General features: G+C 40.8%; 1 protein-coding gene across 3 annotated transcripts in view; it reads right to left on the bottom strand.

Moving 5' to 3' along the window:
* The window catches only part of LOC133072027 (conserved oligomeric Golgi complex subunit 2-like), a 121906-nt gene extending 96690 nt beyond the window's left edge, over positions 1-25216 (bottom strand). For 2 of the 3 annotated variants that reach the window (XM_061164799.1, XM_061164801.1), the window contains exons 1-4: positions 25009-25216; positions 15697-15858; positions 8764-8867; positions 1005-1131 (exon numbers count right to left, since the gene is read on the bottom strand). In XM_061164799.1, the coding sequence (XP_061020782.1) occupies positions 1005-1131; positions 8764-8867; positions 15697-15858; positions 25009-25080 (465 nt within the window). In that variant the 5' untranslated portion in view covers positions 25081-25216. Of the gene's footprint in view, positions 1-31; positions 478-1004; positions 1132-8763; positions 8868-15696; positions 15859-25008 lie in introns of those variants that run through there. The other variant, XM_061164800.1, reaches the window with a different exon arrangement.
* Between the last annotated feature and the right edge of the window lie 1014 nt (positions 25217-26230).

Genomic DNA, 26230 nt, shown 5'->3' with positions numbered 1-26230 from the left:
ATACACCATGGAACATTACTCAGCCGTTAAAAAGAATTCATTTGAATCAGTTCTAACGAGATGGATGAAACTGGAGCCCATTATACAGAGTGAAGTAAGCCAGAAAGATAAAGAACATTACAGCATACTAACACATATATATGGAATTTAGAAAGATGGTAATGATAACTCTATATGCAAAACAGAAAAAGAGACACAGATGTACAGAACAGACTTTTGGACTCTGTGGGAGAAGGCGAGGGTGGGATGTTTCGAGAGAACAACATGAACATTATCTATAGTGAAACAGATCACCAGCCCAGGTGGGATGCGTGAGACAAGTGCCCGGGCCTGGTGCACTGGGAAGACCCAGAGGAATCGGGTGGAGAGGGAGGTGGGGGGAGAGGATTGGGATGGGGAATACATGTAACTCCATGGCTGATTCATGTCAATGTATGACAAAACCCACTGCAATGTTGTGACGTGGTTGGCCTCCAACTAATAAAAATAAATGAAAAAATAAATAAATAATAAATAAAAAATTAAAAAAAAATAAATACCAAGGCCTCCTAATCTTTCAAATTATATAAGACATTTTTATACTACATTAATAATTATAATATTAATTATATAATACATACTACAATCCAATTACTACTTCTTGTTTTCCTTCAAAGTGATATAGCAGAGTGCTACAAACTTAATTTTTCGTCGAAAACAACTATAAAGAGATTTGTTTTCAATGGTTCTTAAGATCTTTTTTAAAATTTAGATTAAAAAAATCCACATCTAGTCATAATCGCTTCTTGACTGAATTCTACCTTACATTCTAAAAAATATTCTTAGTCCCCAAAGTATCAGAAACTATCACCTGAATAAAATAATGTGTGTATTTTTAAGGTAAATGCTGGCTCTGCAACTCAGATTGTGATTTTCAATAAACCACAGAACCAAGACTGTACAAAAAAGACATAATTATCTCAGGTTAACACCTTTAAGAATCAAGACAACAGAGGGAAAAGTACCTGGTGAAATGCATCAGGATTCCCAGAATTAAAAATCAAGGGTAATTTTTCTTCTAATTCTCGTACTATTTCTGGCCAGACAGAATTCACCAAAAAATCATAGCCGGGAACAGTACTGCCCTTTTCACTGTAAGATAAGAGAAAAATTTCAGTCAAATACACCAGAATCATCTCCTTACAAAAAGCAAAATTCCACTGTGGTGTTTTATTAAAATAAAAGGTCCTCAGCCTAAAATTTACTTCTACCTTTTAAAAACAACTGTATTTGTCAATTACTTTGTTTTTAGGCCCAAACTTCTATTTCACTCCTTGTTCTCATTCTCACCTAGAACCTGACACATCCTCTGTGTCCTGACTCCTACAGTTATAGCAAACATAGCAGACAGCTGGGGTCAAGGATAATGGAAAACTATGCCGACTTGCCATGGCACAGTTTTCTCCCCTTAAATGGGTTACCATGTTTATACACTATCTTGAAAAAGCAGCAATCTAATCCCACAAGAAAAGCAATCTTTGTATTCAACCTTAACACCACGCAGCTCTAAAACACTGTAAATCACACTAATTTACCAATTACTAACAGCTTTGCAACTCAGCTATCTCTGATTACCTCCAGGTCTAATGTTCTATGACTATTTCATGTAAAATCTGGATTACAAATCTCAATACAAAATAACTGATAACATTCATGGTTTTCATATTCACATGTTCTATTTTGCATTGTCAGCAAAAAGGCCAAATTCTGAGTTTCCAATTAACACACTTAGGTGAGAAAGAACACTGAGAGAAAATCATGCTCTCAGGAGCCACAGCACTGGAGTTCAAATCTCGGGTCATTTAACTTCTGTGTTTTGGTTTCCTCATCTTTAAAATCATAGGGTCATTATATGGAATAAGATTTGTAAAGCATTTAGGATGGCGTACAGTTTGTAAAGCATTTAGCACTAATTGGAGAAGGAAATGGCAGCCCACTCCAGTGTTTTTGCCTAGAGAATCCCAGGGATGGGGGAGCCTGGTGGGCTGCCATCTATGGGGTCGCACAGAGTTGGACACGACTGAAGCGACTTAGCAGCAGCAGAAGCAGCATGTAGTAAGTGCTATGTTAATAGTGTTAAATACACAGTACATAGATAAAAAAGGTGGGTTCCTTAAGTTTCTCTGTACTTAAAAATCTGTAAATATCTTTAGGCAACACCATCTCACTGACCTACCCACTTTGCTGCATTCTTAACATTCTCTATATTAAGGTAATTTTCTTTATATTCGATGAGGGAAAGGAGATGCCTATGTCCCACATACCCAATTCCACATATCATATCATATACTTTTAATCACAATAAGAACTCTAATAAGATATAGGAAGAGAAAACAAAAGTGAAGATTTTAGAATACAAATGCACATAATATGAGCAACAATGAATGACAAGATCACCTCATTTCCAAACTAAATATACAATTAAAGCCTCAAAAGGAAAATTTAAATCTGCAAGATCAACAATTAGAAAAGCTAATTTACGTTCTCTGGAAAATAACTTCTGACATCACTGGTGTTGCCGGGTATAAAGAGCACCCAAAGGCAGATGCAGAGCAAGGGAGGGTCCAAGGCAACAAGACGATGTGGTGTGAAGCAAAGGCAGATGACCTACCAAGGTACAGTCTAGATACTCAAATTTCTGAGCTTTCTACATGAGTTCTGCCACCCTGACAACTGTGGAAAAGAACAAACATGTGAGGCATGAAACTTGACATTTCAAGACGAAAACTAGGCTTGTCAAATCTAATGATTGGTTGTTTCGTTACTGTGGCCTCTTTAATTTCACATGATGACTTCTATTAAGTTCTTACCCCAAATCCAAATTCAACTAAATCTTGACGATTATTACACAAAAGTGGCAAAACAAAGCTTCATCTGAAATCATCTAGTGGAAACAGAGACGGTACTTCCCAGTCAATCAGCACATTTATTCCCCAGGTTTCTCTTTTCAAAGAAAAAAATTTCAAGACTAAAAATAATTTTCACTCCATGAAGAAAGGGACTTGATTTGCCTTTCTAATGCTGCAAATTGACTGAGTCTTTCATTTTGCAAACACTGGATAATTGCTGTCTTAAGACACTGTGCCAAGGGTGGGGAGTATGGGTTGTGCAGGATGGGAGCAAGCTGTTAAGATGGAAACTAGTCCTCAACAGAAGTGAGAGCAACACGCAATTGCCTGCAGAGAACAGGATGAAAGCCAGACTTCAGGATGAAGGTGAGAGGTCTCTTGAAGGAAGTGGTATCTGAGTTGGGGCTTCACAAGGGATGACAGATCAACAAAAAGAAAGGGAAAGGCAGAGGACTCTGAGGAAAAACAGAGAACCACCAAATGTGTGCTGGGGACCAGCGGAGCAAGGGAAGCCCACAGAGTGCCACACACAAGGACCACTGAGGCTGGAGTGCGCAGGGCCTCGTACGCCGCATCAAGATGCCTAGACTTTCCTCCACACGCAACAAGAAGCCACTAAAGACTTAGGAAGAAGGCAGTGCCTACATATCAGAATTGTGGGTCAATGTGACAGCCGAAGGGCAGAGGGGAAGGGTGAGAAGGGAGAGGGTGGAGGCAGGGAGAGGAGGTGGGCAGATCCTGTTATTCTGGATAAAACTATGACAAAGGCCCGGATCAGGCCAGTGGTGATGGTGAAAGGCAGCCAGGTATTTATGAAACAAAACGAAAAGTATGGAAATCAGGCAAGAGGAGGGAAAACTGAAGATGACTTTAACCACAATTAATATAAAACTTGTTGAATTACACAGAATTCATATTTATAAACAGATTACAACATCAGAATAATGGAAGGAAACCAACTTTTATTTCACATGTAATTGAGGAAAAAGTACACAAAAGGGGAAAATATGGGTTGTGAATTCACAAAGATGTACCCTTTACCTCTGCCCTACTCATTACAGTTTCCTTCTGAGGCGATGACCCACACCCACCTCATAGTGCCATGCTAACAATTCACCGGGGGAGCGCATATGAACCCGACCCAAACGAGGCAGCAATAATCAGCAGGCCCAAGTTCTAAGTACAGCTGCTTAAACTACCTTGAGATGGCTCCTCCTGTGACCTCTCGAAGAAGGCGGCAGTGATGGGGAACAAACTCCAAGAGTTTATCATACATGAGCTGGAGATCACTCAGACGACTATCAACAATCTGCTCTAGAATCACCTATTAAACGAACAGCATTTTAAAAAAAGCGTCTCAAAGAGAGGTATGAATTACACACTACAGGAAAAATAGAGAAAACCTCAAAAGTATGCTTCTTCATGCCCCCTCCTCCCCAGCTAACATGTTTTCTAACAGTAACAGCTATACTCCGAACTAGTTTCAGGATTTGGAAGCACAGCTCTGACCCAGGGGAGACACAGGCTAGGTGACAGAGACTGGCCTGAAGCCGGAAAGCAAAGCACATTTGCCTCCTCCCCTCCCGAGACTGAAAACAAAATAAAATGACAATTTCCCATAACAACAGACCCTCCCTGTACTGACCTTGGTCTTTTCTTCTACCATAATTTAGATCAAGGGAAGGTGTGAGACAGAGAAAGATGGAAATATATATTTTATTTTATTTTACTTTATTATTTTATCTTTTGTGTTAAGGTTGAGAGTCAAGAGGTTAATGACAAGATAAGCATATGAATTAAAAAAAAAATTAAAATGTGGCCTTGGTTTATTTAGTATGCCACTGAAACATCAAATGTTTCTCTCATTTAGCACATTAGGTTCAGTTCAATGAAAAACAAAGGCATAAGTTAGTAACGATTTTCACTTACTGAGACAGAAATAATATAGGTAATTTGTCTTTTTCATTCTTATCAAGTTAGGTAAGAAATATAACAGGATAGGAAGAGAGGAAACTGACAGATCATTTATTTTTAGTAACTCTAATAACAGCTGAAAGGATTACTGAAGTTAATCCTTACATTTCATTTTTATCAATGGGATTCCGTTTCCCCCATTTATAAATGGGAGGCTTTCATCCCAAAGTCATGGTGAACAGGGCTTTGTACTCACTGGACAGAAAGAGCACCCACACGGACAGAGGACTGAAGAGAGTCTGCAAACACTGAGAATGGGCCTGTGACTTTTATCAGTTTGAACCAGATGAAGCTGCCGCTTTTGTGCGTCAGAAAATGTTGAGTATTGGCAACTTCATATGGTACAGTCTACATCCTGGCTGCTCAAAGACAGAATATGCTTACTTTCCAAAGTGTAACTGCATCCTTGGAGATGAAGGACACTGGATAGTCAAGTTCTGGACTTGGTATTACGCTGCTAATTTGCCTATGAAAGTCCTGCATCAGTGACTATTTCCTCCCTCCCACCTTCCTGACTAAGAGACTCCTCAGTATTCAAGACTTAGGCCACATCTCTGTGAAGACAACCTTCAGCACAAGACTTTCCATGGTCAGGGTTTCAGCAGGCTCCCTTACCAGGAACTTACACTGCGGTTTTGGTATCTGCTTACTTGTTCCATTTTACCCACTAGACCAATAGTTAAAAATTCATTTTAAGAATTTAGTGGCAAATAATTTACATACCATAAAACTGACCTAAAAATGTTTTGATACATTCCTTCTCCCTAGGCAAGACCCTCCTCCCACTAAATTAACATGATCCCTGGGCTACAGCATCACTAAAAAACACTGAGAAGGTGCCTGACTCCTGCATGCCGGTTGTCACCACCAGGGACCAACCTTTTCTTTCAACTGATGGTACTACAGTAACTGAGAATCTTTACAGAAAGGCCTCTAAACTACCCCTTACACCCAGTAAAGCATCCAAGACAGAGCAGATGCTCTATGAACATCTGCTGAATGGAGGCCTTATCCAACAGTACACAAACCTCATCTACGTGAGGTTTCATGAGGACTTGACCAACTGACGCCTCTGCATCCCATGTCTTGTCAATTGTGGCCTAAGTCTGTAAGCAGTGCCGAATAATATCGACACTGGAAGTCTGAAGACCTTCTAATAGGAGGCCTTCCAGTGACTGTTGTAACATGGCTTTAATACCAGCTATACGCTGCAAGAAAGACAGGTTAAAAAGCTCCAGTTGTAATCATTTCTAAAGATCCAGACACACACATAACAAATTTCTTATCCCAACAGAAGATATGTAAAATTAAATATTAACATTTTCTGGAGAGGAACAATGAATCTCTCCTCCTCCTCACATCTCTTTGTAAGTTAATCTTTGCTGTATCAAAGGATTTAGATATCACTTTAGAATGAGGTTCTTTTAAGCTACAGAGTAAATCTGGCAAAAATCATGATTCTAAAGTCCAGTCAAGAGTTTTGGATAAGTTAATTCTGACTAAATCATATAGTGTGTCAAGTTACATGAAATTTAGAATTAATTTTACCCTTATAACTCAGAGAATATGCCTGTATCTTTACACAGAATCTATGTGTGACACTTAGGAGGCAGGGGCCTAAAAAACAAAAACTGAAAGAGAAAATTCAAAGCTAGTTTCAAAATCCTGCAGATCAACAACTGTCAGAACAATACAGGCATACCTTGGCGATACTGCAGGTGTGGTTCTAGGTCACCACAACAAATTGACTACTAGCACAATAAAGCCAGTTATGGGGGTTTCTTGGATTCTCAGCAGATATAAAGCATATGTTTATACCGTACTACATACAGTATATTGAGTTGGCAAAAGCATTATGTGTAAAACAAACAAGATATAGACTTTAATTACTTTAATTAAAACATGCTTTATTGCTAAAAAATGCAACCATCATGTGACCCTTCAGTAAGCTATCATCATTTTGCTGGTGGGGGTTTGAAATACTGTGAAAACTACCAGAATGAGATACAGAGATAACAGCACTTGAAGTAAGCAAGTGCTGTTAAAAGGGTACTAGCATGGTGATAGACCTGCTTGATGCAGAGTTGCAATAAACCTTCAATTAAAAAAAAAAGTGCAGTATCTGTGAAACACAAAAAATCTAAGGGCAATAAAATAAGGTCTGCCTGTACCAGGTAAAATCAAAATTATTTAGCAAATTCCTAAATACTAAAGTATGAAAAATCTAATTTTGTCTTATTTTGTCCAAAAGAGGCAAGCCTTTTGAAAAGCAAAAGGCTTCAAAGCAAGCCTTTGCTTTGAACAGCATGAAACTCTAACTGATTAAATTCTGTGGCAATTCTCTCCAACATCTGTCCAGTCAAAAGTGGGCTAGTGGAGACAATTAAAAAGAGTTAATTCCTAAAGGTTTTTAATTTCCAAGAATATATCACATGATCAGCAATCCTGATGCTTTCATTGTGCTTTTCCATAGCCCCCTTGTTATAAGGTAGAAGCTATAGCATCCTTTGTGCCATGAACTTTTACAGCATGCTCTAGGACAGTGGAAAACTAGAAAAGTTAAGCATAAGCCCCTGACACTGCCAGGCCCCAACCACAGGGTCCAGCCGAGAAGCAAGAGCTGCCCCAGGCCAGTGGGGGTGTTTGTATCTCCTCCCCCAGCCTCTCTCATTCAGGGCCTTCTTCATTGTTAACTTCCCTTCCCTCTCTCTAGCTCCACCCCGTTATTTACATTACACTGCCCTGGTTTTCCCTCCTCTACAACTCAAAGTTGCTGATCTGAATTTTTAAAAAGTCCTCAAAGGTGATTCTGAGCAAGAAATAGCATATCTATTACATTAAAGATGGAATATCACAAAGGAACAGTATTATAGAAAAAGACATTGTGATGCATCTCTATCAAAGGAAGAGCAGGGATGGACAAAAACGGAAAGAAAACAGGAAGGGAGGCATGGTGGATGTCGAGTGAGGATAAGCTGGCAGGAGCTGCCAAGGCAGCTGAGGGCAAGAGACTCGGAACAGTTTGAGACAAACAGCCCCCCTGGATGGGTCAGAAGGGATGACCCATCAAGTTGGGTCACAAACAGTCGAACATGACTGAGCACCTCAGCTGAACTGAGGGCCTACTACATGCCAGGTATGGGCTGACGGCACCTCAGTGTCAGACAACCCTGCCAGAGGAGCTCCCGTTAGCCTTCCCCTGTCAATGACACCAGGAGTTGAGACACCATGGCTCAGGCTGCCCAGTGGAATATACAGCACGAATCTGTCCACGGCACCACGGTGCTTCCCATGGTGCTGGTATGAGCTATTCATTTTCTGAGTCACTCACCTACCTGGCTGATTTAAAATTCAGACTAGAAAGATAAGAAGACAGCTGCAGTATGTAACAAAGAAAATGGTCATCTTTTTCTAATTTCACAAGTTTTTTTTTTTTTTCTTGTTGACAAACGTTAACTAAATGCACCTATCCTGTTTCTTAATGATGTAATGCTAGGGTAAGATACATAAGTGGCAATACTCTGGGCATTACTCTGATCTAAATGAATTTAGAAAAGATGAAAGCTATTTCATATCTTGAAGATCAACAAAATTTTGCCAGTGCTTCTCTAAGGCAATTCCAAAGACTAAAATTCTTCCAATAAAAGCACACTCCTCTGATTCCCTGTGAAGTGATGTATTGGAACTGTGGCCCATAACCATAAAGCCTTTATAAGGATGTATTATAAACTTTACCATCTCACACCCTCCACTTTCCACAAGCTACACTCAAAAACACTGAACCATAGACTTGGCTTTTCTTCTTTTTCAGAAATGAATTTTAACTAAAAAATAAAAATAAAAAATTTAGGCTAGATGTGAAGTATTAATTTATGTAATATTTAGTAAAGAAAATACTTACCTGCTTGCTTCTAGTGCAGATGTTTCTTTAGAATGTTGAGAATTTAAGATTTTTTCAATTTTCTCAACTGATGGAATAACCTGTATAAGCCACAACACACATATCTACAAAATAATAATTAAGCAAAAAACAAAGTTATCATGATATTTCATCTTAATCATCTTATTTCCCTATTCTAAATACAGGGACATACAAAGTAAAAAGTCAACTTAGAGTATGTAGGGCATTCTATATTTTGAATACTTCTACATAAAACTGAATTCCCAAGAATGCAAATCTTAATTTTAGGTGTCAAGAAGAAGCACATTTTCAATATTCTACTGCAAGTTTATAGTTGAAAAAAGAGAAAACTAGACTTTTTGTTTCCTCACTTCCCACACTTGTATTCATTTCTTTTCCTATCTTAAATGAACCTCTCTATAGGTATTACATTTATTTTCTTATGACCCTTTTTCGTGTTATAACTGGAGCTTCTAATCATCTTTATCCTATTGACATGGATATGACACAATTATATGCTTAAGCATCAGTTCATTAAAGCCATTATTATACAACCTTATCAAAGAAGTTGAGCATTATACAAAAACCCACCCTTAAAAGCACAGAAAGATATAAAGCACTCATTAAACAAACAGTTCCCAGAACTACACAGTAGTATAGCACCGGGAATTCTATCCAGTGCTCTGGGGTGACCTGAATGGGAAGGAATCTAAATACGAGGGGACGTGTGTGTGTGTGACGGATCCACTCTGCTGTGCAGCAGAGACTAAAGCGCTGTAAAGCACTGGACTCCAGTAAAAATCACTCTAAAAAAAGACAGAATAAAATATGTGAGTAGTTACTGAGCACCCACTGTGCACCAGACACTGATCCAGGCAGGGAGGACACGAGTGAACACAACAGGCAAAGAGTCCCTGCTCTCACAAGGCTGACAGCCTGTCCCAGAAAGGCACTGCATTCTTGAAATCTCCGGACAGAAGCTGATAACTGTCTCAAATTCTAATCCCATTATATCCAATAGTAATTGACATATATATGTATTATATATTACATTACTATAATATATACAATAATGGATATGTAATATTATATGATAATGTAATATTATATCCATTAAAGTCAGAAAATAAAATCAAAACATGAGACTGCTAAAAATTGAAAGTAGTGCATGCAGAGGTACAGTTAAGAAGTGGAAACAAAAGAAGTAATGTGGCAGAATAAGAGAGCAACACACTAGTTTTTCCACCTGCAGCAGAACACTGGAAGAGTTGGCCTTAGAAGGCCTACTTGCTCCCGAATCACTAAAATTTGAATATCTTCTTTACAAGGGTACTGAGAAATTAGTTTTATGCCTGTTAAACTGTAAAATGCTTCACTGATACCAGTTATTACTGTCTCTTATTCTGGAAAAATTGAGGAATGTTAATTTTGTGTCCATTTGGGCACCATTAAAATTCTGCTTTATTTCAAATAGTTAACATGACATTATAAGCATAGAAACAGTTTTGGGAGGAAAAAAATAGTTTCATATGCTGAGAAGCTGAGAAGACATGAGGCTCTGAGATGGCATGTAGCATAAGAAATCTACATTTAAAATTTTTAATGCTATCATTAATAAAGCACAAGAAGAATATGCAATATTCTTTGTCTTTTTCTTCAATTAGTTACTTTATCATACCCTTCTTATTAATAGGACTTTAATCAGCCAAGGAGTGAGAAGACCTGGGCTCCAGTTCTGGCTGAACCACTCAGGAGCGTGATTGAATGCTGATGCCTAAAGAGAAAGGAAGATCCCGCACTCCTCTCTGCAGAGGTACCAAGAGGAGTATATCACACCGCATCCATGAAAGTGCCGTTAGCTCCAAGGTGCTACCACAAGCCCGTGTTTAATAGTATGACACTCAAGGATACCTTTTTTTCCCTAATGTCCTCTTATTTAGACATTCGTTCACCTACTGCCCAAATTCCTTCACTGACAGATGACCAAAAACTCTGTAAAAGAATAAAGAAAACGTATTGCAGAAATTGTTTGGTGGCATTACAAAACTTGTACATTAAATTCCACGTAACTTAATTATCTCTGGGCCATTATTATGTAGATATTGACAAAAACACATAATATCAAATACAACTGCTGTTGAGGGTACTCATGATTCGAGGGCAAAATGACATAGAAAGTCAAGATCACAGAGGACTAACGGCCAAAAGAATAATAATATTGGGTTGGCAAAAAAGTTAGTTAACTTTTTTACCATAAGATGGCTCTAGTAGTGCTTGGCTGTCTTTAATTTCATTAGAAATAATTTTGTAAGACTGTATTGTGACAACTCTCATATCAGTATTCATTAAAAAAAATCAAGACTATTGAATTTTTGTGTAGTCATTTTAATATTAAAGGAGAAAAAAAGCAACATTTTCTGCATATTATGCTTTATTATTTCAAGAAAGGTAAAAACACAACTGAAATGCAAAGTAAGATTTGTGCAGTGTATGGAGAAGGTGCTGTGACTGACTGAAGTGTCAAAATGGCTTGCAAAGTTCTGTGCTGGAGACTTCTCACTGGATAGCTTTGGCCACAGTTGAAAAGAGCAGTTGAAGTTGATAGCAATCAAACTGAGACCTTAACTGAGAACAATCCCTTCCAATGTTATACCATGCAGGACATGGCCAACATACTCAAAATATCCAAATCGACTGTTGAACACCATTTGCACCAGCTTGGTTATGTGAATCGTTTTGATGTTTGGGTTCCACATAAGTGAAGCGAAGAAAGAACCTTCTTGACCATATTTCCACAGGTAATTCTCTACTGAAACATAACAAAAATGTTTAATTTTTAAAGCAAATTGTGACAGGAGAGAGAAAAGTGGATTGCTGTTGTTGTTCAGTTGCTCAGATGTCCCCGTGGACTGCAGCATGCCAGGCTTCCCTGTCCTTCACTATCTCCCAGAGTTTGCTCAAACTCATGTCCATTGAGTCGATGATGCCATCCAACCATCTCATCCTCTGTGGGTACTGTGCAATTATGCAAAATGGAAGAGCTTGTGGGGCAAGCAAAATGAAGCACCACAATCATACGTAAGGCTGCTCTTCATCCACAAGTGATGCTGTGTATACGGTGGGATTGGAAGGGGATTCTCTATAATAAGCTCCTTCTGGAAAACCAAATGACTAATTCTAATAAGTACCTGCTCCCAATTAGACAAACTGAAGGCAGCACTAGATGAAAAGCATCTGGAATTAGTCAAGAGAAAATGCATAATCTTGCATCAGGATAACTCAAGACCACGTTTCTTCGATGACCAGGCAAAAACTGTTACAGCTTGGCTGGGAAGTTCTGATTCACCCACCACAGTCACCAGACATTGCACCTTCAGATTTTCACTTATTTTGGTCTTTACAAAATTCTCTTAATGGAAAAATTTCAATTCCCTGGAAGACCATAAAAGACACCTGCAACAGTTCTTTGCTCAAAAATATAAAAAGTTCTGGGAAGATGGAATTATGAAGCTGCCTGAAAAAAATGGCAGAAGGCAGTGGAACAAAACTGTGAATACACTGTTCAATAAAGATCTTGGTGAAAATGAAAACTGTGTCTTTTATTTTTACTTAAAAACCAGTGGAACTTGCTGGCCAACCCAATACATACATAATCACCATCATATGTGGTCAGAGTACAGAAAGAACCATCTGAATCAAACACTAGGAAAATCTGGCGCAGGGGATGGAACTCGAGTCTGACTTGGAGAGCCCGTGGAGGCCGACGGTGGAGGAGAGCAGTCACTGGAAGACAGAGGGTGGAAAGGTGCGACTGACAGGGCGCACTCAGGGTTGCAGGGTGCACCCGGGTGCCCGGCAGCCTTCATTTTGGAGAGAAGTAGAAATAAACGGGGGGTGGGGGAGATTTAGGAGAATTTTAGACTAGATTCTATCAGGAACTAAACAATCCTTAAGCACTGATACTTCATGATGTCATGTTGTTCTAAGGATGTTACGAATCGAGGAGTAAGGAAAAGAATGGCCAGGAAAAGGCAGCTCATAGGTGGAGAAACATGTCCAGAAGCTAATAAATGAAACAAAATATGAAGAATCAGGCCAAAGCAAAGGTAAAAGAGACGATGAGAATAAACTAGACATGGCAACCCACCCCAGTACTCTTGCCTGGAGAATCCCATGGACAGAGGAGCCTGGCAGGCTACAGTCCATGGGGTTGCAAGAGTCAAGACATATCTTAGCGACTAAAGCACCACCACCAGACAAATCACAAAAATTTTATAGAAAAGTGAATTAATTCATTCAATAAACATGAAATGTCTACTAATCATCAGCCAATGAGGATAGGATACAATGATGAATTAGACAGAAACAGTCTTATCCCTCAATGATCTTAGAATCTCAGAGAAGCTTCTTGAGTTGAGATTAAAAAGGCAGGTGAGGTCTTGGTTGATGAGGAGAAGGGTGGTGATAAAGACAGCTGCAGAGTAAGGGACAGTAGGTGGTGCTGGCAGCTGGCAGTGTAGGACAAGAGCCTGAAGGCATGAGGGCAGTCGAGGAAGTTCAAGCACAGGTGGGCAGAGTGGAGAGAGCTCAGAGAGAAGAGTGGAAGGTTAACAAAGGACGGGGTTCGGGAAATGTCATGGCTACAGGTTGGGAGAAGAGGAGTCCTGAAAAGGAGTCAGGAAGGCCACGCAGAGGCTGGTGTGGAATCCAGCAGCAGACCAAAAACTTCTTTCTATTCCATTCCAACAAAAGGCACTGTAATAAGCTTTGTGAAATTCAAACAAGACACGAACTTTCAAACAGTCTGTTAGTTCAAGGCATAGCTCACAACTAAACCTCTTTTACAAATTTTTTCTTGCCTACTCTCCTCGGGACTTCTCAGCCCTGACATTCCCATTGTCCTGCATTTCCTACAGTTTTATCCAAGCAGAACCTTTATTACATTATCTACTGAGAACCCTGCATGTGCCAGGTTCTGTCTCGAGGCAAGGAGCATAAGGTATGGCATAAGACCAGCATAAGACCACGTGGTCTGGTGTGGTCCAGTGCTGACACACACAGGAAGTGACGGTGCAGTGCTTCACAACGAAGGGAGGATGGAGGGCAAGGTGCCTAGCACAGCCTAGAGGGTGACGGGAGGACAGGGCGGCAGTTTTCTGTTGGAGGTGATACCAAAACTCCCTCTCCACTGTTCACCCGGATGAAGTCCCTGTTCTCGTGGCTTAGGGGCAGACAGTTCCACTCCCAAGGGAGAGATTTTCTCAGAGAAACTAGGTATTACACGACATTTATATTATCCTTCAGATACATCAGGGGTTAAATGGCTGGTATAAACTGGTCCACGAATCTAACTACATATAAAATATTGTCTGGGAAAGTACTTGTAAAATGACAAATTTTAAAATATAAGTAAGCCAGTTCTAAGCTGGAGACCACTTATACATGGGTGAGGTGGTATTAACAAATTTAATTTTTGAAATACACTCTCCTCCTCCCCGACATTTAAAAGCATCTACTCTACTCTTGAGAATTCGCCATCTTCAAACCAAATATGTTTCTTAGGTTGTACTATCACATGCAAATCATTTGCATTTTGAAAGTATTATACTATAATCATGGAACATTAAAAAACACCAACCACAACAATCACAACAATCTAACAGATTAATAAAAGAATTCTTGGAGAAGGCAAACCAGTGTAATTTGCTTTACGGTAGCTTGTTGACTGTTATTTGGGGACGTACCAGAACCTCTTCTCCTAACTGTCCCAAAGGTGCAGAAAGCTGACTGAGGGCCTTGTCCATACCAACCTAAAGGCAAAATCATGTTGGTACGTTGGCACAGACACATCAGGGCCAGGATTAACAGTAAAGCCTGTGCTTAATGATCAAAGCAGTATTAGACTTAGGTTATTCTTTCTGTACAATTACATGCTACTAAACTATGTAACAAAAATGTTATTTGGCCATAAATATTGCTCCTTGAATGTGAAAAACCTGTTGATATATAAGCACTATAAAAATGAGGAAAGTCATAATAAATAAAAAATTCCTATGCACAATTTGCCTTTGGGATGAAATTTTAAATGACTTAAAAAACTAACAGGAAAAATAGCTATCTCTGTTGTTTATGATATTCAACCAGCTGATATGAAAGTCTGATGGACTACATCTCTCCTAAGCATTATTACAACCCTTCAGAAAAATCCAAATTAAATAGGATGGAAATAAAATTTTCAGGGTCTCTAATCCTACTGGAACATTTATCTTAGTGGTGTATTTCCCAAAAGCAAATATGGCTCATTATTCTCAATGCTTCTTGAAATTCCCATAGAGATGGCTATTTTCCATTCCTCTTTTGACAAACAGACTTAAAATATGAACAAGACTTTTGCAAGTATGAAAACTCAAGTGTTTCTAAACAATTTTTCCAGGTAATTGATATGCTTCTTATAAAACAATTCTACATTTGTATAAAATGTATAAAAATAGGCTTCTTAATGACCAATATTGGCCAATGTTTTCTCAACCTATCTCTGGCTAGCACATGTACCTGAAATTAAATGAAACATTTCCTTAAGAAGAGTCGATATCTGCTCTCGGAAATTAGTCTAAACTGGTGAGATTTCATGGGAATCAATTAGCAACTAACAAAAACAAACACTCTTGGCATTGCTATCCTTTACTTTTCACCACTTCTTAGTAAGTCATTCAAAACATAATCAAACTAAACTGTGCACAAAACATGTGTATCAAGAAAGTTTAGTTCCTTTATTAATCAAGATTAGCAATCCCTTCAAGTTTCTGGGGAAAAAATAACTAAAAGGTTTCTAAAAAGACTCAGAGCTGTTAAGAATAGATATGAGTGAGAAAAAAAGTGTGCAGTACATGTGTAAATACACTGACAGGTAGGAACTGTGGATTTCAAGTTTACCAGGTTTGTTGACAGGTTGACAAAGTCTGCGTAGTCCTTGTTGATGAGCTCAACCATGGCTGTTTTAAGCAGCTTATAGTAGAGCTCCAGGTCATCTCTAAGTGCTTCCAGCTGCACTCGCTTCTGACAGTCAGACATAAAGTGATCGACATCAAAGTCTTCCTGAAAATAAAACCAGAAAAAAAGAATTATTGCAACAATATCACATTTTACACATACAAATAAAAGGAGAGAGAACAACAGAGAAACGCCATTCTATTCATTTGAAAGGTTAACTGCTGTCAGGATAAAGCACGTTAAAACACACAGGACAGAAAGGTGCTTGCACACTGGCAAGGTGCCAAGAGGGAGACCCCTGACCAAGAGCATTCTCTCCTGCTGCCTAAGTCCCAAAAGGGATTTCATTTGTTTTTAACTACACACATTCAATAGGCTCTTCTCAGAACAGAAGTAGTTCCTTTTCCCTTAAGTTTTAAAAGTAACAAATATTCACTGTGACAATTTCAGCCTATAAATAAAGCCATCCCTCAGCATCCATGGGGGCCTGTTTTCAGGACCCCCAAAGACACCAAAATCTAGGTATGTCCTAGTCTCTAAAATAAAATGGCACAGTATTTACATACACTTTAAATTATCTCCAGATTACATAATACCTAATAAAATGTAAATGTTATATAGATCATCGGAAATACTATGTAAAGAGTTGCCAACTACTCGTCACAGCAAATTCAAATTTTGTGTTTTGAAACTTTCTGGAAATTTTTTCCCAAATATTTTCACTGTGAGGATGGATGAGGTAACGTCCATCACACAGTTACAAATTTCCTTTTCTTGCTATGATAAATTTTAAGATTTACTCTCTTAAACTTTCAAATACACAGTACAGTATTATTAACTATAGTCACCATGCTATACTTCACATCCCCATGACTTATTTAACTGATTAACTAGAAGTCTGTACCATTTGACCCCTTCGCCCATTCCATCCATTCCCCACCCCCTGCTCTGGCAACCACCAATCTGTTCTCAGTACCTCTGAGTTAATTTTTGTTTTGTTTTATAGATTTCACATAAAAGTGAGATTGTGATCATCTTCCTCTAATTTTATGTCATGTAGCATTAATGCCCTCAAGGTCCATCCACGTTGCCACAAATGGCAAGCTTTCTTTTTTGAAAATATTTTTATTTATTATTCTTGGTTGTGCTGCATCTTCAGTGCTGCATGCGGGCTTTCTCTAGCTGTGGCGAGCAGGGGCTACTCTGTGTTGTGGTTTGCAGACTTCTCAATGTGGTGGTTTCTCTTCTTGTGGGCTACGGACTCTAGAGCACAGGCAGAGTAGCTGTGGCTCAGAGGCTTATCTGCTCTGTGGCACGTTGAATCTGCCCGGACCAGGGATCAAATCTGTGTCCTCTGAATTGGCAAGCAGATTCTGAGCCACTGTACTGTTGTAGAAACCAGTACTCGAGAAACCAAGCACCACACTTGGAGAGTTGGAGAACTCACGTTTACTACGCCAGCGGGCCCAGAGCAGTTAACACTCTAAGCTCTGAGCCCCAAACAGAGGGGTTACAGAGTTTTCACAGACAGGCTATAGTGGGCAACACTAGCTGCTAATAGGCTGGTTTAAACGAAGCAGTTTCGTGTGCACGGGAACAGCAGTCAAGATGGGGAGGGGAATGCCTGACCTTTATACAGAAAGGCATGATTAAGCAGGTTTACACGGGCTGGGGAATTGCAAAGAGCAGGACAAGGGTGGTGAGATAAGCTCCAGTTCCTCGTATCTTAAATCCCCACTTTCTGAGACTGTGTGACCTACCCAATCCGGACTTTGCAAGGAGCAAGCTGAGTTACACAGGCAGGACAAGCAGGAGGTTATGTCAAATTTTAACTTTTCCTTTTCAGTACCTCCAGGGGAGTCCAGATTTAGTTCCTTTTCATGGCTGAATAATATTCCTCTGTGTGTGTGTGTGTGTGGTGTGTATATGTCATGGTTTCCTTATCTATTCATCTATCGATGGATACTAAGCCTGCTTCCATGTCTTGACTATTGCAAGTAATACTGCAGTGAACACTGGGGACCTACAGGTGTAAGCCTCACTGGCCACCAAAGCCAGGTGACCTAGAGTTGTCTCTGGGCAGAAACTGCAAACATCGGGGCACCAAACAAGTACCCAAGTTCCTTTCTAGGAGATACTGTCCAGCTGGAATGAGGCAGAGAGGGCAAAGACAGCTCCTGCCAGCCTCCAAGCCCCCAGAGAATGTTAAATGAGAGGCCGGCCCCTCAGGCTGATGCTTTAAGATAAACAAGCCTCTTTCACAGAAAGTCAGGGCCCTTTTCAGCCTCTGTCCCTATGCCAGGCCCCAGGAGGGTGACCAAGTTCATGCTGCCCTTCAAAAGCTGTTTCTCACATCCTGAGCCTGGTGGGTCTTGCAGATGCGAGTTCCACTGACTTTCAAAGGTAGATGTTTGGGGGCTCATCTCCCAGGTGCAAGTCTTTAAAGGAGGGGTGCCAAGTTTAGGGTTCAGATCCTTCACTTCTCAGGGAGCAGCTGGGGATGGTAGCTTCCTTCCAATTGTGGGTCACCATGCTGTGAGTGAGCTGGAGGGTGAGACCATGTCTCAGCCTCTCCTATCCACTCTGATGTGTGTTGTTGGCCAGATGTGCAGGAGTTGCTCAGAGGAGGAAACTATTCCATGAGTAGCTACTGATTTCATGTGTCCACGGGAGGAGGTAAGTGTTGTAGGATCCTCCTTGCATGAAACCCTTGACCTTTTTCTATGTTCACACACACATGCACAAACACATACACACACAGAGAATCTTAATAAACCTTTTCTAAGCTATTTTTCTCCTTTTACATATAGCTTCAAAGTCTTTTCATAATACATATTAATTGGTATTGACATTTTATATGGATGTTGAGTATTCAACTGAACAGATGTTCAAAATCTTTCAAAACCAACTTCCAAGCATTGTTCACAGAATCATTATGCCCTGTCTCCCTTTATAACATGCTGATGCCCCTGGTAGGCACACAGGCATACAGACAGCAAATTACTGTCTACTTATGACTTCAGTACTAACTGAGCTATTTAGTTATCAAGTATCAGGTACGATGATTCCCAAACTTGTTAAGACCACTTACATTTGTCACCAAAATTACATAATTTTATTAAACATTGTATAAACCAACAAAATATAAGTACACAGTGATAACTGTTTTCATGAAAACTAAGGCAGATGCTTTGCAAAGACCTGATACTGAGAAACTGATATGACAGATTTTGCTGAATTATATTAAATATATGAGATGACCATGAACCAGGTAGTGCTGTGGGAAGGAGGATCATACAAATCTTGAAGGGTTCTATAACAGATTCTCTGCAAATGCCTTGGGGTTCTCATTCAACTTAAAGTACAACAAGAACAAAAAAATTGAATTCACAGACAGATTTTCAGAGAAAAGAGTTTCGAGCCACATCAATGTAGAACAAATGTACACATATGTTAAGGACAACATGCACCATTCCGTAAGAGTACTTATAAAAACTGACTTTCTTAATTAATCACCCAAACACCTGCTATAATAGTGTCAGAGAAGAGATTTCTTACCAAACTATAATTTCACAGCCAGCTAGTGAAAAGCCATCTGTTTCTTTTACTTCTTGAGACTACCTAAGATAACACCTTAGACTCACAGTTACACAACAATCACAGAAAGAATGTGGGGGCAGGACTCAGCCTGGCATCTTGGCCTTGGTACTGACCAGCTGTATGACTATGCAGAGCACTCGGCTTGTTACTTTGAAAGTATGAACTTCAAGTGGATGAAGTTCAGAGTTGAACTTCATAATGGCATTCTAAATCATATAACTTGAGCTCTAACAAATGCTATCAGGCAATATTAGTGCTCAGTTTGCCATTTATATATTTGTTCTTTGATAAACAAATGTCCCACACAAGAGAAAATGACTGAGAACACCTGTGAATATCAGAGCTTTTGCTCTGACAGCAAATGACTTCAGACTCACAGTGGCATGTTATAACTGCCACATTTCACTTCCCAGAGGGTTTCACTTTACACTGTAGAGTTACTAAACATTCAGCAATAGATATTATTATCTAGAAAATATCCACATGGAAGAGAATGAATTTAGATACCAACCTCACACTATACACAGAAATTTAACTCAAGATAGATTAAAAGACAAATAGAAGAGCTAAAACAATCAAATTCTAAGAAGAAAACAGGTGAAAATCTGTGTGCCCTTGAATTAGACAGTCATTGACACAAAAAGCATCAAGATAACAGATAAACTGAACTCAATCAAAATTAAAACTTGTGTGTTAAAACACATTATTTACAAAGTGAGAAGACAACCCAGTGAATGGAAGAAAATATTTGCAAATCATGTATCTGACAAGGGTCTAACATCCAGAGTATAAAAACTCTTACAACTCAACAGTTAAAAGACAAATCAACCAATTAAAAAATTAGCAAAAGATCTGAATAGACATTTCTCCAAAGAAGATATACAAATAGCCAATCAGCATATAAGAAAGTAAAAACAACTCAAGAGTTTGGCTGGGATGTAGAAGAGAATGATATGAAAATGACTAGAGGCAGGAGGGTCAAGAGGAAGAGACCAAAGCAGGAGCGTGTTTGAAAGCCACTGGGGATGAGGTCAGAGGAGAGGGGAATCAGAGGGTGGGGAGAGTACCAGGGGGTCTGGGCTGCAAGCACGGGGAGGAGTGGGGTAGGAAGGACCAACCTCAGGAAGGAAAACCCCTTTTCCAAACAGGCAAGGTGGAGAAAGGGGATGGGTACATATACAAGAATGGAGCTGTCATCAGTCAAGATGAAGAAGTTCCCATCTGAGGGCACTATTTTTTCTATAAAATAGAAGTCATATGCTGAGATAGAAGGACAGATTTCAACAGCACACCTAGGTGAATTGGTCTAAGTTATCTTTGTTAGCAGCCTCTTCTCTCCCATACTACTAGTATCTCATGTCCTATTTCATGGATTAGTTGGCCATCAACCCTCGCTAAGGATTTTTGTATTTTTTAAGCTGACAAAACTAATGATATGATGTCATCACCACCTCTACTACCAAGTGACAGACTCTACTACCATCTTGTCTTCTGATCACCTACATCCTTCACAAATCTGTCCTCTGCTCTGTATTTCTCATTAGATCTTACAAGGACCACTGAAGCATTTTAAGTAGCCTTTTTCCTCTATGTTCAGAAAGGTAGTTGGTTGTTTCTTAAGCATTTATTAAATAACTTCCTAAAAGTCTGAGATACCACTACGACATTGAGTTAGGACTGAAATACATGTGCAAGAATGGCCCAAATCAAAATATTAGCTCATCAGTTCAAATCCAACCTAATTTCCCCTTGAAACAGAACCCCATATTAACCTGAAGTAACCAGTGGCCCAGCATCCTCTAACACGGGTTCAATGCAACAGACATGACGACGTCATTTCCTGCTTTCCACCTGACTGTAACTCATCAAGCACAAACCCCTCAGTGCACACGAGAACAACTTGCAGTCCCACCCAGCTGTCTTTCTACTTTTCTAGTCTCAATTCTGGTCATCCTCCCAGCCTCTCTGGACTAAGTCCAGTTTCTCAGCACACACTGTGATCTTTCTGTGACCATACTCAAAAGCCTAAATCTTATCTACCTTGTACTATCCAGTCTAGACTGCTGGTGGACACAAAGCAGGTGATCAGTGAAATGAAGTGATAGACACTCAGCCATGTCCAACTCTCTGCAACCCCATGGACTGTAGCCCACCAGACTTCTCAGTCCATGGGATTCTGCAGGCAAGAATACTGGAGTGGGTTGCCATTTCCTTCTCCAAGGTGATCAATGAGTGCCTGTTTATTAAATAAATGATTGCTACCATCTTCCTAACAGGGCCTCATCATGTGTGTGACACAGTTTCCTTTAACTGGAAATAAATTTCCCAATGACTGGATTTTTTGAGTAACCTTCACTCTCCTAATGCAAATTGGACACTCTCTAACTTTCTCACAGGCACAAATTACAATATGCATTGAATCAGACAGACTTAAGAAATATAACCCCAAAGGCAAACTCTCTACCTATCATTTCTGCCATGTGACCAAAACTTTTAAAATGTCTCTCTGAAGGAAACATACATTGCAAGTAACCTTTATCTCCAAGTCTCACTTAGAAAATCAACATTTAACACAGGGTGGCTGTTCTATGTATTTTGCTTTTACATGTGAAGTGGTCATACTTATTAGCACTACAAATTACAGAGCACATTCAGAGGCTTAGGAGGCATGAAAGTATACGAAACTGCTGCCATTTCAGCCACCTCCCCAGTTTGCTCTCCCCTTCCTCAAGGTCTACTATAGAACCTATTTTGAGGTTTCTACTTTCTGAAGCCTCTCTTCCCAAAGGCTTTCTATCAGTTCAGAGCAAGAAACATGGTGGGGCTAGCAAGTCAGAAAGAATGCTGGTCTTGAGCCTGAAGGAAGCCTTGAAGAAGGCAAAGTTGGTCAAGCTAAGCTCTCTGTATTCTGAGACTCCTGAACAGAACAAAGCCCCTCATCTCTGCTTGTGCCTTGGCTTCTTTCAGCACACCTCGCCTCATCATGCTCTTTCTTCCTACCCTTGCTCCAGGACAGTTCTCAGCCAGTGGATGGAACAAAGCGTTTTTGGATCGGCAAGCTCACGTGGTACTCCCTTTCAAATGACGCCCTTCATCACAGAGGTTTAGCAGAAACATCACTGTACAAGGACAAGAGTACATTATTCCTGGGTCTAGATGGCCTGCATAATAAAAATGACACGGCCACACTGGAGAAGATCCGGATGTAACTGCTTTTTTCTTAAACTGCATCACTTAATTTTTTTTACCACAGCCGGCATGCACTGCTGTGCCAGTCCCAGGCGTGCTGCAGAGCAGTTCGTCTGTGTGCACATGTGGACCCACTCTGGCCTGGGCTCCTCTCCCACGTGGGTCACTGAGGTGCTGAGCAGAGCTACCTGTGCTGCACAGTGAACCTCTGCTGATCTGCTTTACATATGGTAGTGTGTATACGTTAATCCCAGTCTCCTAGCTTATCACCTCTCCCCATGCTTCCCCTTCGGTAACCATACAGGTCCGGCTAGTCAAGGCTATGGTTTCTCCAGTAGTCATGTACGGACGTGAGAGCTGGACCATAAGTAAAGCTGAGCACCGAAGGGACTCTAGAGAGTCCCTTGAACTGCAAGGAGATCCAACCAGTTCATCCTAAAGGAGACTGGTCCTGAATATTCACTGGAAGGACTGATGCTGAATCTGAAACTCCAATACTTTGACCACCTGATGCAAAGAACTAACTCATTGGAAAACACCCTGATGCTGGGAAAGATTGCAGGTGGGAGGAGAAGGGGACAACAAAGGATGAGATGGTTGGATGGCATCACCAACTCAATGGACATGAGTTTGAGTAAACTCTGGGAGTTGGCGATGGGACAGGGAGGCCTGGCGTGCTGCAGTCCATGGGGTTGCAAAGAGTCAGACACGGCTAATCAATTGAACCATAAATTTAATTTTGAGATCTGTGAGTCTGTTTTGTAAATAAGTTCATCTGTTATCACTTTTCAGGCTTCCCAGGTGGCTCTGTGGTAAACAACCTACCCGCCAATGCAAAGAAACATGGGAGATGTGAGTTTCACCCCTAGGTTAAGAATATCCCCTGGATAAGGAAATGGCAAACTACTCCAGGATTCTTTCCTGGAGAATCCCATGGACAGAGGAGCCTGGCAGGCTACAGTCCATGAGGTTTCAAAGAGTTGCTTAAGACTGAGCATACATGCATGCGTGTATCATTTTTATTAGAGTCCACATGTGAATGATATATTTGTCTTTCTCTATCTGACTTACTTCACTTAGTATGATAATCTTCAGGTCCATCCATGTAGCTGCAAATGGCATTATTTGGCTCTTTTTGATGAGCAATATGGAAGTTCCTTTAAAAACTAAATATAGAACTACCATATCATTCAGCAGCCCCACTCCTGGGCAAAAATCAGAAGAAAATCATCCTGTGAAAAGATCCACGCACCCTCGTATTCACTGCAGCACTATTTGCAATGGCCAAGACATGGAAACAATCTAAAAGTTCACAGGAATGGATAAAGAAGATGTGGTGTTGTTCAGGCCCCAAGTCATGTCTGACTCTTTGCGACCCCGTGGACTGCAGCACAACCAGCTTCCCCGGTCCTCAGCACCTCCCCAAGTTTGCCCAAGTTCAAGTCCATGTGGTACATACTACTCAGCTATAAAAAAGAACAGATGTAAATACTGTTTAAAACCAGAGACTGTGAACTGAAATGCAAGCATCAAAAAGATAAACTAATGAAGCTAAAAAGCAAAAGACATACTAAGACTTGAAGTCATAAAAAAAAAAAAAAAAGTAAGTCTTAAATTCAGTTGCTCAAAAGTTTAAGTGTCTACTGAGCCAAAAGATTTAACTTTTTAACACTGAAAGCAGCCACTAAGTGGTATCAAAAACCCCAATCCTTAGAAATAAAGCATCACTGTATTTCTTGATGGTGTATGTACAGTTCCAGAGCATTACCCCCAAAAGAATATGCAAAGTTCCTCCCAGCTCCGATTCAAATCTTGGACACTTTCAAGGCTGTGCCGGATAAACCTTTAATATCCATCATATTTCAACTCTCTACCTTTAGACCAACCTCAAGTTCACCTTATAAAAAGTAGAGTAACTTTAGAGAAGCACAATGGTTTGCTTTGTTGTATTGCAACAAAATCAGTAATAAGATTCTAATCTTTTAAATATCCCATTCAGAAACTTTAGGCAAACGTTAAGGAAAAACTCTCGATTGAGTGCCTTTTCCACCCACCTAATCCCTGGGTAGAGACGTGGGTCCAGAGATTCGGTCAATACATTCGTACTGAGCTTCTAGGTGCAAGGCGGCGATCGACAAACTTCTGTCTGCCCAGGATCTGGCAATTCCGACTGCACTGCATGGGAATGGGCTCGGGAATAACAGGAGCTTTTATTAATAACCTAGCTCAAAACCACTTCCCCACAACTTCAGGCCTTTTCGTCACTATGCACCATTTCACAGAAGTGCCTTCTCACAGCAGGCTGCCCCGGCCCCACCTGAGGCCAAAAGACTCACTGTGAAGGCAGCCAGGTCCCGCAGGGGGCAGATCAGGGGCATGCGCGGCCCAGCAGCCCGAGGAGGCCCCAGAGGGAAAGGAAGACAGGCCACCCGCCTCGGCTCGGGGAGCACAGTCCCCCGGGCACACCTTCATGAACTCGTCCTTGTCGAAGCACAGCGTGTCCGGCCCCTTGGGCAGGTTCATCCTACTTTTCTCCATCCCGCCGGACGCCGCCTCTCAGCGCCAACCGCGGGTGAGGGGAATAAGGAAGACCCTATGCGTACAGACCGGGCAGCCGCAGCCAGAGCCAGTTACCCCGGCAGAGAGAAGCCACTTCTGCCAACATGGCAACAGCCGCACCGCGGCCAATCAGCGAGGGCTCCGCGAGCCGGCCTCTGCCGGCAGGCCTCCGCCCGCCGCCGCCAAGAGGGGCGTAGGGAATAGAAGCTGACACCGCGCTGTAGGTCATGCTGCCTCCAGGCGGCGGAGGGCGGCACTGCAGCTCAGGCAAGCTGGGCGGGGCAGTCTTGCTCCCAGTGAGGTAGGTCTGAGGCTGAAGAGCACGGGCTGGAGGAGTCTGGGGCTTCCTCTCCAGCCACCGTTTCCACTGGGAAAAATCTACCTGCAGCATTCTTCCAGGATCTCCTCCCTGATATTGCTCCAGGATCTGGCTCAGATCCAGGCGGGAGTTTGGAATAACCTTGGGTCTTCACTCTTCTTAACGGAGCACCTTTGAGTAACTCTGGTCTTCACTCTTCTTAAAGAGCACCTCATCACCCAGCTGGTCGGAACATAGCACACAAATACATGTGCATACATATTTATTTGTAATCTCCTTAAAAACCATTCACAACCTAGAAGTTGAGAGTTATGTTTTATTTGGTGAGAATTTTTGGGACTTCAAGTCCGGGAGACAGCAGCTCAAGTGACCCTGAGAGAACTGCTCTGAGGAGGCAGGGAGCTGGGGGACAGGTTATATAGAAGTTTTGCAACAAAGTGTAGGTAGTCTGAACGTCAAAAATGTTTTGTAACTGAAAGAAAACCAGATATCCCAAGTTGAGAAATTTAGTGCTTTTCAATGTAAAGAAAGATGCGAGAGACTAGGCTTACTGAAATTGTTCCTTTGATATGCCCCTCAACTATCTGGGGCCAGTAATCTGTTTTAACATCCTGAGCTTCCTCAGGGCTCACCATAGGGAATGGCTGCAGTTTGATGGCTACTAGATGGCAGGCACTATTTCCATCCTGAAAAATACCCTCAGGGCTCACTAGCTCACCTTCCATGTTGGCTGCAATTGCTGACAACTGTGATATCCTTTGTTTATTGATATGGCAGAAGCTATTCCATATCTCCTTCCTCAGTGATCAG

The sequence above is a fragment of the Dama dama genome, chromosome 18 (genome assembly GCF_033118175.1).
Source record: "Dama dama isolate Ldn47 chromosome 18, ASM3311817v1, whole genome shotgun sequence".
Classification (NCBI taxonomy): Eukaryota; Metazoa; Chordata; class Mammalia; order Artiodactyla; family Cervidae; genus Dama; species Dama dama.
This window is presented reverse-complemented; position numbering and strand designations above follow the sequence as displayed.